We start from the raw sequence: 13,085 nt of genomic DNA on the forward strand, positions 1-13,085 counted from the left end.
TTTGTCATAATGTGTGAGGTAAGTAACTTTTTTGGTAAATATATATTTCATCTTAATAAATTCAGTTATAAGTAGTATAATAATGAGAGTTCTGGAGCGGAAGTTGCTCCCTGTGCTCCCTGCTCCCTGCGCATGCGCAGGAAGTGACGTCACAGCGCGGGAAATTTGGTGGGAAATTTGAAATTCAAAATTCATGTGGCGCCATCTGGTGGTGTGTAGTTAAACTAAAAAAGGTTGGTTTACCTGATGAGAGATAGGTGGCGCAGCTTAAAATTTACCTGATGATTGATAGATGGCGCAGCTTAAAATTTACCTGACGTCATGTTGGTTGCCTACTTCATGTGACGCCACCTAGCGGTGGGTGGTGGAACTAACGCCATGTTGGTTGCCTACTTCATCACCTAGCGGTGGGTGGTGGAACTAACGCCATGTTGGTTGCCTACTTCATGGGACGCCACCTAGCGGTGGATGGTGGAACTTAGCGGTTTAGAGTTCCGTAGGGCGCGGTAAGGGGGTTGGGTGATAGATGGCGCGCGTAAATTTAAAATTGGTGTCACCTAGCGGTGGAACGTTGAGTGATAAATGGCGCGCGTCTGGGCGTTCTAAATCAAAAGGAATTGAACTGATAGCTGCAAGGAGAAATCTACAAACTTTAAAGTCAATAAACCACCGAAACCTTTCCAGTTTAATGCAGTTGAACAGAACAAAAAATAAAAAAACAAAAATAAATATTAATTTATTAATTAAAACATAAATTTAATAATACAATTAGATTAATAAACCTCCGCGATACGTTTTGGTAAAAATACGAATAAACCATCCTACAAATCAACAACTGATGGCCATGTAGATGATGTAATCCGCTTCACAGACGTAAATCACATATAATTTATTCACTTCTAATTCAGATATGTTCTTCTTCGGGGCAAATTGATACTGCTCTATAACTGATTTAAACGTGACATACTAGCTTGAGTTGCTTTATAACGTGAGCGAGCGGTGTGAGCAGTAGTAGAAGGTAACAACTGAGACTTCTATATGAAAATTTTAACCGTTTATACCATCGGGAACAACCTTGAAAAATGTTAGAATGTGTGTTGCACAACAACAACAATAACTTAAACGTTTATACGTAATTAGACGAATATAAAGTTGTTATACAATGCAAATAATATATTATGCATTTTATTTTCTCGAATCTTCGCCGCACCTTGATTTATTGACAGTGTATGCAAATAGAAATGCAAATGAAAATAGAAATTTAAAATGCAATAAAATAAAGTTGACTATAATACAATGTATGACGTGTTTTAACTGGAATAAATATGAAATCGGTTCGATTTAAGGAAGAGATTGAGATTTATGAAGTAGAGTGTGCTGATGTACATAAAAGAGCAAGAAGTGGACGGGAATGGTTAGAGGCGGTAATTGATAGACAACGATTTCAAAGACGTATTAAAGAAATTGAACGAATTGTTGATAAAATATTGCGCGAAAAATTGTTAAAAATGAATGAATAAATAAAACATAATAAAATATATTGTTTTAATTACTTTAGTTTTAGTATACAGTTGTATAAAACCTATTGATGCACAAAAGAAACGTTTAAACAAAACATATAATTTGAAGGCGGAGGAGATAAGTATAAGTGTATGCAAATAGAAATGCAAATGAAAATAGAAATTTAAAATGCAATAAAATAAAGTTGACTATAATACAATGTATGACGTGTTTTAACTGGAATAAATATGAAATCGGTTCGATTTAAGGAAGAGATTGAGATTTATGAAGTAGAGTGTGATGATGTACATAAAAGAGCAAGAAGTGGACGGGAATGGTTAGAGGCGGTAATTGATAGACAACGATTTCAAAGACGTATTAAAGAAATTGAACGAATTGTTGATAAAATATTGCGTGAAAAATTGTTAAAAATGAATGAATAAATAAAACTTAATAAAATATATATTGTTTTAATTACTTTAGTTTTAGTATACAGTTGTATAAAGTAGTATTAAAATACATGTAGCTTTAAAATTTTTATTGAGCGATAAATGACGCGCATATAGCTATGGGCGTTCTAAATCAAAATCCCATAAGATTTAACGTAGGGGGGTCCAAAAGTACTTTTTATCCCCACCACTACCTCCTTCTGACCACGTACACATTTTAAATTCATCTGATGAGCGATAGATAGCGTGCGTATAGCTATAGGCGTTCTGGACCAAACTCCCATAAGATTTAATATAGGGGGGTCCGAAATCACATTTTATCCCCACCACTACCTCCTTCTGGCCACGCCCACATTTTAAATTCAACCAATCGGAGCGCAGCATTCTCCAAGAACCCTCTTTTTGGCGGGAAATTTGAATGAGGCTATCTAGATCGACGGGCCTTATCACGATGACGTCATCGTCGATACATGCGGACACAAAGCGTTGAGCGATAAATGACGCGCGCTAGGTGTTGCCTGATGGGCGATAGATGGCGCGCGTAAATTTAAAATTCATGTGACGCCATCTGGTGATGGTGGTAAAAGAGAATAAAGATACAATTATTTTGATAGTATTAAAATGCATATTTTTTAACAAAAATAAATATTAATTTATTGATTAAAACATAAATTTAATAATACAATAGGAATATTTCTAATAATAATCCAGGCAACTTAAATACAATTAAATTTATTTTGTTTACATAAAAATTTTTTTAAAATTAAAACATTGTTCTGTGAACATACCGCTGGACAACAGCCGACGTGAAACCAACATTGATTGGAGGTTGAATTTAATTTAGTTTCATCCTCTTCCGCAAATTCTAACGCAATATCTGTTATTATTGAATTATTATTATGGTTACGTGTTTCCAAAAACTGCTTCTTTTGATTTCCCTTAACAAATATTTGATCGTAGGAGGAAATTAAACCATCAATTACATTTAGACCTTCCGATTGATTTATCCACCCATCGTTATATATCAACCTATGATGGTTGCGTTCTAAATATCTTACTGACCTCTGATCTTCAACGTTTAATCGTTGGAATGGTACGCTCGGCTTTAGGTGTAAATGTATAATGTAGCCGGTGGCGGTAATATCCAGAAGAGTAAATTCTTTAACTTCGAATTTAGAGTTGACGTAAAACCCTTGAACGTCTACAACCGCACATCTGAACTTCATATTGTAATAAATGTAATTTATAACTATAGATACCTCCCCACTCAAACGTTTTTGTAAAATTATTAAAGAATGTACGTAATGATTATAAATAACTTCTGAGTATTTCGAATTCCAAAGTTATTTATGTTTCAGTAAAATTATGCAGGTATGTGTTATGTTACATTATACTTGCATATAAGTTACTTTAAATATATCTACAATATTTCGAGCGCTGTGTGGGAATTTTATTGGATCCAGTACATCTAATTTACTAAAACGTTATGTCGATGAGATAGAGTTGTTTACAAACTGATCTATATTTGATTAATCATACCAGTTAAAGGAACATATTTGAAAACACGATCGTGTAAGATTAAACAGTAGAGGGAAGTAGCATTAGGTATCTCTTCACTCGTTTCAAATTCAATGCGAATATCAACGGTTCCAACATTTAAAATATCATTTTGCCGTGAACAATCAATTACAATAATCGGTGTATGTGCTAAAAATGTATCTCTGTTAAACATTGGTTCTGCAAGTTCTCGATCGTAATAGGTCTTTGCGAAATTACAATACATTTCATATAAAACTGCAATTTGACCTGTCTTAAAATTTAAATTTAAAGCTTCATAGGGATATTTCTCACTATTTAAAAACACTTTCATATCTGTTAAATTACAGTGGTCAAATTGTGATGCAGAACGTAACGGATTATCTTTTCTATTGATTTGAAACCCTAATATAAAGTATCTGGGCTTTTCTAATTGAGTAGATGTTTTAATTGTCCATGTGTGTTGTCTATTTTTTGGTAATGATGGGTATTCATGTAAATCAAATGATCTAAATCCCATGTCCAATTCAATTCCTTGTTCAATGTACTCTAAAAGTTTTAAACGTTCAACATCGGCTACAGAAACATGAGGAACTTTCCATACTATTTTATTAATAGTAATCGCCACATTAGGTAAAAGACTTTCGATAACATTCTTGTCTGAATTACTGCGTACTAAAACTAATTCTTGACGGAGATTTATCAAAATTTTATTATAATCTTCTGCGAACCCAAGAAAATATTTCAAGGGAACACAAAAATTAAAATCTCCTGTATTTTCATTTACTTTAACATTTGGATATTCGAAACCTGCGTTAGAGGCATGATAGTATTCCGATCTTGTTAATGAGCAAAGATTTTTTAATGTGCTAGCTATTCCTGGATTTCTTACTCTGTCAATTACGTTCCCCCCACATTCAAATCGTACTTCACTAAACATATGAGCGATCGGATTTGCTGACAATTTTGAATCTTTATCAACGGTTCCGTCATCTTTCAATAGTTTCCCTTGTACGTAAATAAAAGATTGACTTGGTAACGTGTAAACGTCCTGTTGTTGAATTGCAATACGAATTTCATCGCTATTGTTAAAAGAATTTGATGAGTATGGTAAATGATTATGATACTGAATCCGTACGAGTGAATTATCAAATTGTACTTTATCAGAGACGTTTAAGATACTCATATTGTTATTATTTTATTAATTGTAAACCTAATGATTCAAGAAATTGTTTGTTTTGAGGTGTTAACTGTTTCACAGTGTGAAGAGAACTAAAAGTATTGGTTTGATTTTGTGGGTTTATATTACCTTTTACCTTAAGAACCATTATTACTAGAGAGCTTTAAATGTAGTCTTATCTTGATGACTTCTCCTCTGAAATTGACCAACAATCCGTTTTGATCAACTATTTTAAGGGTAATATTATTAATTATTTGTGTATTCAGAGGCATATATATTAAATTGTGGGGAGTTTCTGATATTTTATAACCTTTAGGTACTGTAGGGAAAAATGAGTAGATAGTGTGCGCAGGTATGTCGTTGTGATAAGCTCCATGTGTTATGCTACATAGTACTTGTATAGAATTTACTTTAAATATATCTACAATATTGCGAGCTCTATGCGGGGATTTTATTGGATCCAGTACATCTGATTTATTAAATCCTAATATTGTTGAGATGGAGTTGTTTACATTAAAATCAATAGTTTTGTTACATGTGATCACTGCTTGTAGAGTATCCTCATTTGCTTGTAGGCTAAAGTTCACACCTTTAATATTCTTTTCTTTAAGTTGTTTATTAATGGCATTCGAAATGTGTGTTAATTCATAAGATCCTGTTGGTAGTGCTATCAATTCATTATCAATTTTTAAGCAATTATTTGTTTCGTCAATATTTGGAATTGAGTTGTATCCATCAAAGCTTACAAGTGCCAGTTCATATTGATAATTAGGATTCAGTTCTATTGCAGGGTGATAATTTGCTGTTAGAACAGATGTTTTTCCTACTAAATCAAACGTCCACATCCTTTGATTGTTGAAACTATAATGCGTCTGATGATAAGAAATTTAAACATAAATGACCACAATTACTTGTGTTATAGGTTTGATATTGATGGTGATTATATTTAATAATTACATTATTTCCTGCACTCTTGAAATAATTGACAATTTCTTTACTTGGTTTTAAATTACCAAAACTATCGAAATAAGTAATTATATTTCCCTTTTTAATATAGGCTGTCCAATGAGTACCAGGTCCTTTCACACTATCCAAGTTAATAATACCTCTTTCATTATTATTAATACGCACAGGTAATTTATCTTGCATGAATATCCCTCTAAACTCTGGTATCCCTAATATTTTCACATAACGCATCAAGTCAACGTTTGTTAGCGCTTTCTGCTGTTGTATGGTTTTTCTTGGCGTGTCTTTAAAAAAACACCTAATCCTTTTTTATATGGTTTTAAATACAGACCTTTACCTAAAGCTATTGATTCCATCGTTTGATTATGTCTTTGACTTTCCTTGAGTGCCGCTTGTGCTTGCTTCGTTTTATTGACAGCACTTATAACGGAAGCAGTGCCACCTGCTAGAGCTCCTAATGCACTTAAACCAGCAAAAATTGGAATGAGCGGAAGTATACCACCGCTTTTTGGAATTGTAATAACTCTAGAACGAGGTTTCTTTTTGACAATACCTTTTACGGCACGTAAAGCTAACTTTGCAGCAGATTTCAAATCATTAGTGCTTGACTCTTTTAATTTTATTTTAGCATTTTTAACGGCTTTATTGAAAGAAATCGCTTTTCCACTTGCTCCTTTCTTCATGGTCCAATCACTTCAATGGTCAACAGACAAATGAATATTATATGTTTAAATTCAGTCTTATAAAGGAGTCAGTTATACCATAAACATGAAAGTGATAAAACAACCTTACACATTAAATATTGATGATATTGATAATCGCTTCAATGGTCAACAGACAAATGAACATTATATATTCAAAATCAAACTTATATAATAGTTAGTTATACAATAAACATGAAAGTGATAAAACAACCTTACACATTAAATGTTGATGATGTAACAATGCAATTTAATAATAATCAATCACCTCAAAACAGAAAGCATAGTTATTTATTTCCAAATAATCTACGTTGCATTATATCCGGACCTTCTAACTCTGGTAAAACAAATCTGATAATTAGCTTATTACAGGATCCTAATGGACTATCATTTAAAAATGTGTATGTGTATTCAAAGTCATTGTATCAAAACAAATATGAATATTTGAGAAAATTGCTGCAGCCTATAAAAGGTTTAGGATATTATGAGTATAGCAGTAGTGATGACATAATGCATCCTTCTAAAGCGAATGAAGATTCGGTTTTTATATTTGATGATGTAGCATGCGATAAACAATCAATTATTCGTGATTATTTTTGTATGGGACGACATAAGGCAATAGATAGTTTTTATTTATGTCAGAGTTACACACATATTCCAAAGCATTTAATACGTGATAATGCAAACTTTTTAATACTTTTCAAACAAGATGATCTAAATTTAAAACATATTTATAATGATCATGTAACAACCGATATGAAATTCAATGTCTTTAAGAAAATGTGTTCAATGTGTTGGAAAGATAGATTTGGATTTTTTGTAATCAGTAAGGAGGACGATATGAACAATGGTAGATATCGTAATGGGTTTCATTACTATATAAAACTGTGATTGTGTATGTTTCTATATCAGTCATGTTAGTGATACGAACAGGTGAAGAGCTGCATTTACCCGGCTATCAGTTCTGTGGACCCGGGACAAATCTTATGAAACGCTTAGCACGTGGAGATCCTGGTATTAATGACCTTGATAGAGCATGTAAACGTCACGATTTAGCCTATACACAATACACAGATTTACACAATCGACATAAAGCAGATAAAGTATTAGCTGAAGAAGCATGGAAAAGAGTATTGGCGAAAGATTCATCGATTGGTGAAAAAGCTAACGCATGGTTTGTTACTAATGCGATGAAAGTAAAACGAAAGTTAGGTTTCGGTTTGAAGAATCCGAAAAAGTATCGGTGTTACAACCGATAAATGCGGTTGGTCGGATGAAACAGATCGGTTAAAACCGGTCGGATGAAACAGATCGGTTAAAACCGGTCGGATAAAACGGATCGGTTAAAACCGGCCTGAATAGTTTCAATAAAACTCTACAGTAAGCACAATATGCATTAGTCAGTAACCGTTCATTCATTGTACAGAAAACATGGACTCAAAACAATTAACACGAAAGCTTATTAAAACAAGAGCAAATGTGAAAAAGAAATTGGATACATTAAAAGCAAGGAAACATAAATCTGAACATTTGCTTCAACAGCAATATAAAGCAGTAACAACCCCTTTAGAAAAAATAATTACCACAATTAAACATCCTATTAAAGTTAAGAAGGAGGAGGAGGAGCTTAAATCGGAGGAAGTTAAAGAAGAAGAATTTAAAACAGTAATACCTACAAAGAAAAGAAGAGTATCAGAAGCAGTGCAAGCATCACGTCTACCAGAACTTCATCGACAACAACAAGCGCCTCAATCACCAACAATATCAATATTAAGCGATGATGATGAAGATGTTTTTGCAACATCTCCATCACCACCACCGCAACCAACGCAAACATCACCACCTGCAGCAGCAGCAGCGACAGCAGCAGATGTATCTCCATTACCAGAAACTATGAATATTCCTGAAGAATCATTTTTCTTATACTTGGAACAATTTGCTCCTCTAACAAGATCTTACATTGAGGGCTATGTGAGAGATGATAGCAATGAATTCGATTCCAGCAACAAGGGAGTTCATGTTGATATTTTAACTGATAAATATACCATTGGAAATAGTGAAATATTCTTTAGTAGTAAAACGAATGATATAACCATTGCAAATAAAACTTATAAGGGTACGAAAGGTCTGTATGAGCTAATCTTCAAGAGGGAACCAGAACAATATACCAGTGATGATCAAAAGAATTACGTTGAAATACTTAAAACAACAGCAGCATTAAACAAAAATCAAGATAAAAGCAAACAAATTATGGGTGACAAGTCGGACAAGTATCGTCAAATAATTGCACCTGTTTTAAATACAACGGAAGGAGTTGTACGACGGACTAGAGTAAAAAGCGTTCCTGTTCGTATGAGAACTGGTGAAGGTCTCATGCAGCAGCAGTACAATAATCAACGGTCAAATTTTATTTATTGGGATGATCCTAATGAATTAGTAGATAGATTAAAACTTTTAATAGCCTCTCAGCTTGCCGGTAATACGTCACATGGTAATGAAATTAATAGTATTATAGAAGAGTTACGAGAAGCTCATATAATTGTATAAACCTACAATACATTATATCATTTTAGTTATGACTATCCACAAGTTCGGACATCATATTTCTTCTTCTTCTTCCTCCTCCTCAATAGAACATAAATATTATTCTTATTTGAATATTACTTTGACTGGTGCGAAAGCTGGACATAGTTATGCGCTGAGTAATTTCAACAGATATTATATTTTTCCTATTGAATCAGGAGAAATTTACTCTATCACCATTGTGCCATCGGACACCACTCTTATAGTAAACAATAGGATTTATGATAGCTCAAATGGGAAGGGTATCAAATTGAAGAAAGGTGACAGATTAAAATTCATTCCATCTCCTACTGCGACGATTAATACACTGTTTGTAGAAATCGTACTAACATGTCCTCTGATATTAAAAGAAAATTAGCTGAAGAACTTCATAAACCTGCTCGAATACATTTTAAAAGAAGACATGTACTTACTAAAGGGATAAATGATTTATACCAGGCTGATTTAGTAGAGATGATACCTTATGCACGACAAAATAGTGGTTATCGTTATATACTCGTTGTAATTGATGTCTTTAGCAAATATGCATGGGCTGTTCCGGTAAAAACTAAATCAGGTAAAGATGTTACTAAAGCAATGAAAAGTATTTTAAAGGATGCAAACGTACCAAAAAACCTTCAAACCGATCAAGGAAAAGAGTTTTATAATAAAGATTTTATGTCACTTATGAGTAAATTAAAAATTAATCATTACTCTACGTTTAGCTCGTTAAAAGCATCTATCGTTGAACGTTTAAATAGAACTTTAAAAGGTTTAATGTGGAAAGAATTTAGTGTTCAGGGATCTTTTAAATGGTTAAATTTATTACCGCAAATTTTATTAATATATAATACCCGCAAGCATTCCACTACAGGTATGAAACCAATAGAGGCGGATGAGGAAAAGCTATTGCGTACTGTTTATAATAGAAAAACACATTATCAAAGTCAAACATTACACACAAAATTTCATTTGAATGACTTTGTAAGAATATCTAAACATCGTGGTGTGTTCACCAAAGGGTATACTCCTAACTGGAGCAATGAAGTTTTTAAAATTGTTAAGATTCAATATAGTAATCCAGTGACGTATTTACTACAAGATTTGAAAGGTGATGACATTAAAGGAGCTTTCTATACTGAAGAATTACAACGGACTCATTATCCTGACATACAGTTGATTGAAAAGATTCTAAAACGGAAAGGAAACAGAATGTACGTCAAGTGGTTTGGAATAGATGAAAGAAGTTGGATTAAGAAATCAGATATTGTGTAGTAGTAATTAATTTTTTTAAATAAAACAACTTTTTTAATATGTTATCTGGCCCTTATTTTAGTAGTATACTTATCTCCTCCGCCTTCAAATTATATGTTTTGTTTAAACGTTTCTTTTGTGCATCAATAGGTTTTATACAACTGTATACTAAAACTAAAGTAATTAAAACAATATATTTTATTATGTTTTATTTATTCATTCATTTTTAACAATTTTTCACGCAATATTTTATCAACAATTCGTTCAATTTCTTTAATACGTCTTTGAAATCGTTGTCTATCAATTACCGCCTCTAACCATTCCCGTCCACTTCTTGCTCTTTTATGTACATCAGCACACTCTACTTCATAAATCTCAATCTCTTCCTTAAATCGAACCGATTTCATATTTATTCCAGTTAAAACACGTCATACATTGTATTATAGTCAACTTTATTTTATTGCATTTTAAATTTCTATTTTCATTTGCATTTCTATTTGCATACACTGTCAATAAATCAAGGTGCGGCGAAGATTCGAGAAAATAAAATGCATAATATATTATTTGCATTGTATAACAACTTTATATTCGTCTAATTACGTATAAACGTTTAAGTTATTGTTGTTGTTGTGCAACACACATTCTAACATTTTTCAAGGTTGTTCCCGATGGTATAAACGGTTAAAATTTTCATATAGAAGTCAGTTGTTACCTTCTACTACTGCTCACACCGCTCGCTCACGTTATAAAGCAACTCAAGCTAGTATGTCACGTTTAAATCAGTTATAGAGCAGTATCAATTTGCCCCGAAGAAGAACATATCTGAATTAGAAGTGAATAAATTATATGTGATTTACGTCTGTGAAGCGGATTACATCATCTACATGGCCATCAGTTGTTGATTTGTAGGATGGTTTATTCGTATTTTTACCAAAACGTATCGCGCAGGTTTATTAATCTAATTGTATTATTAAATTTATGTTTTAATTAATAAATTAATATTTATTTTTGTTTTTTTATTTTTTGTTCTGTTCAACTGCATTAAACTGGAAAGGTTTCGGTGGTTTATTGACTTTAAAGTTTGTAGATTTCTCCTTGCAGCTATCAGTTCAATTCCTTTTGATTTAGAACGCCCAGACGCGCGCCATTTATCACTCAACGTTCCACCGCTAGGTGACACCAATTTTAAATTTACGCGCGCCATCTATCACCCAACCCCCTTACCGCGCCCTACGGAACTCTAAACCGCTAAGTTCCACCATCCACCGCTAGGTGGCGTCCCATGAAGTAGGCAACCAACATGGCGTTAGTTCCACCACCCACCGCTAGGTGATGAAGTAGGCAACCAACATGGCGTTAGTTCCACCACCCACCGCTAGGTGGCGTCACATGAAGTAGGCAACCAACATGACGTCAGGTAAATTTTAAGCTGCGCCATCTATCAATCATCAGGTAAATTTTAAGCTGCGCCACCTATCTCTCATCAGGTAAACCAACCTTTTTTAGTTTAACTACACACCACCAGATGGCGCCACATGAATTTTGAATTTCAAATTTCCCACCAAATTTCCCGCGCTGTGACGTCACTTCCTGCGCATGCGCAGGGAGCAGGGAGCACAGGGAGCAACTTCCGCTCCAGAACTCTCATTATTATACTACTGTTATATAATTACCTAATTTGATTTGGCAAATAAAGATATTTATTGTGACGTTACTTTTACACTATAACCTCTAATATATCTATTTTTATTTATTAATATATTAGAATTTAAAAAGGAAGAGATGTCGTACGACAAACTGGGACATTGTGGAAAAATACGCCTTAGTAAATAGTGGAATATTTATGTACGGAAATGTAGTTCCGTACATAACCTCAAACGGTCATCGCTGGACTGCTACTAAAGGTAAATCAAGTGGCAGGACATCGGCTTCTAATATTATACAAACATCTAGGGGTCCCACTCGAATGAATAGAAGCCTTTATGATCCTTTAGAATGCTTTAGTATATTTATAACCGACGACATTGTGGAGGAGATAACAAAATGGACCAACGCAGAAATCCAGCTAAAGATTCAAAGGCCCGATGTAAAAGCAACATTCAAAGCTACAACTTGCGACGAAATTCGAGCTCTAATCGGCATATTGACACTGACAGCAGCTATGAAAGACAATCACTTGACCACGGATGAACTATTTGATTGTTCATATTCAGGAAACAGATATATTGCTGCCATGAGTAGAGACAGATTTGATTTTCTGTTAAGGTGCTTGCGTATGGATGACAAGACTTTGCGACCAGAACTCAGAGTTCAAAGACCTTGCTAGGAAAGCCATATAATTTGACCTTAGTAGTCACTATAAGATCGAACAAACGGGAAATACCAGAGGAGCTGAAAAAAATGCGTTCTAGGGGTGCCGAAACATCCATGTTCTGTTATGATGGGCCCTTGACTTTAGTGTCATACAAACCAAAACCAAGCAAAATAGTCTTTCTTCTGTCATCTTGTGATGAACAAGGCACGGTTAATCCTACGACATCAAAGCCAAATATGATTAATTTTTATAATGAAACTAAAGGCGGCATCGATACGTTTGATCAAATGTGTTCCTCAATGTCGTGCAGCCGCAAAACGAACAGATGGCCCATGGCTATGTTTTATGGTATGCTGAATATGGCTTTTATAAATGCATACATTATTTTTTGTGACAACGTCATATCTAAGAAAGAAAAACCGCTAAGTCGGCGTGATTTCATGAAAAAACTCAGCAATAGCTTGATGACTTCATAGATGTTGACGAGGCAGCAAATGCTTACTTTGCCGACGAATCTAAAGATTAATATTTCTGATATTTTACCAAGCAGACAAGCCGAATCTTCAACGCAAGGAGAAGATGTATCTAACCCAAAGAAAAGGAAATATTGTGCTTTTTGTCCA

General features: G+C 33.8%; 1 protein-coding gene across 1 annotated transcript; it reads right to left on the reverse strand.

Moving 5' to 3' along the window:
- Positions 1 to 3,468: 3,468 nt before the first annotated feature.
- On the reverse strand, positions 3,469 to 4,671 carry LOC139430174 (uncharacterized). Its single transcript, XM_071196834.1, has one exon. The coding sequence runs from the start codon at positions 4,669 to 4,671 to the stop codon at positions 3,469 to 3,471; it is 1,203 nt and encodes a 400-aa protein (XP_071052935.1).
- Positions 4,672 to 13,085: the final 8,414 nt, after the last annotated feature.

Source organism: Onthophagus taurus, chromosome 6 (assembly GCF_036711975.1).
Source record: "Onthophagus taurus isolate NC chromosome 6, IU_Otau_3.0, whole genome shotgun sequence".
Lineage (NCBI taxonomy): Eukaryota > Metazoa > Arthropoda > Insecta > Coleoptera > Scarabaeidae > Onthophagus > Onthophagus taurus.

Coding starts and splice junctions, on each gene's coding strand:
- LOC139430174 (XM_071196834.1), bottom strand. CDS start 4,671: ATGAGTATCTTAAACGTCTCTGATAAAGTACAATTTGATAATTCACTC.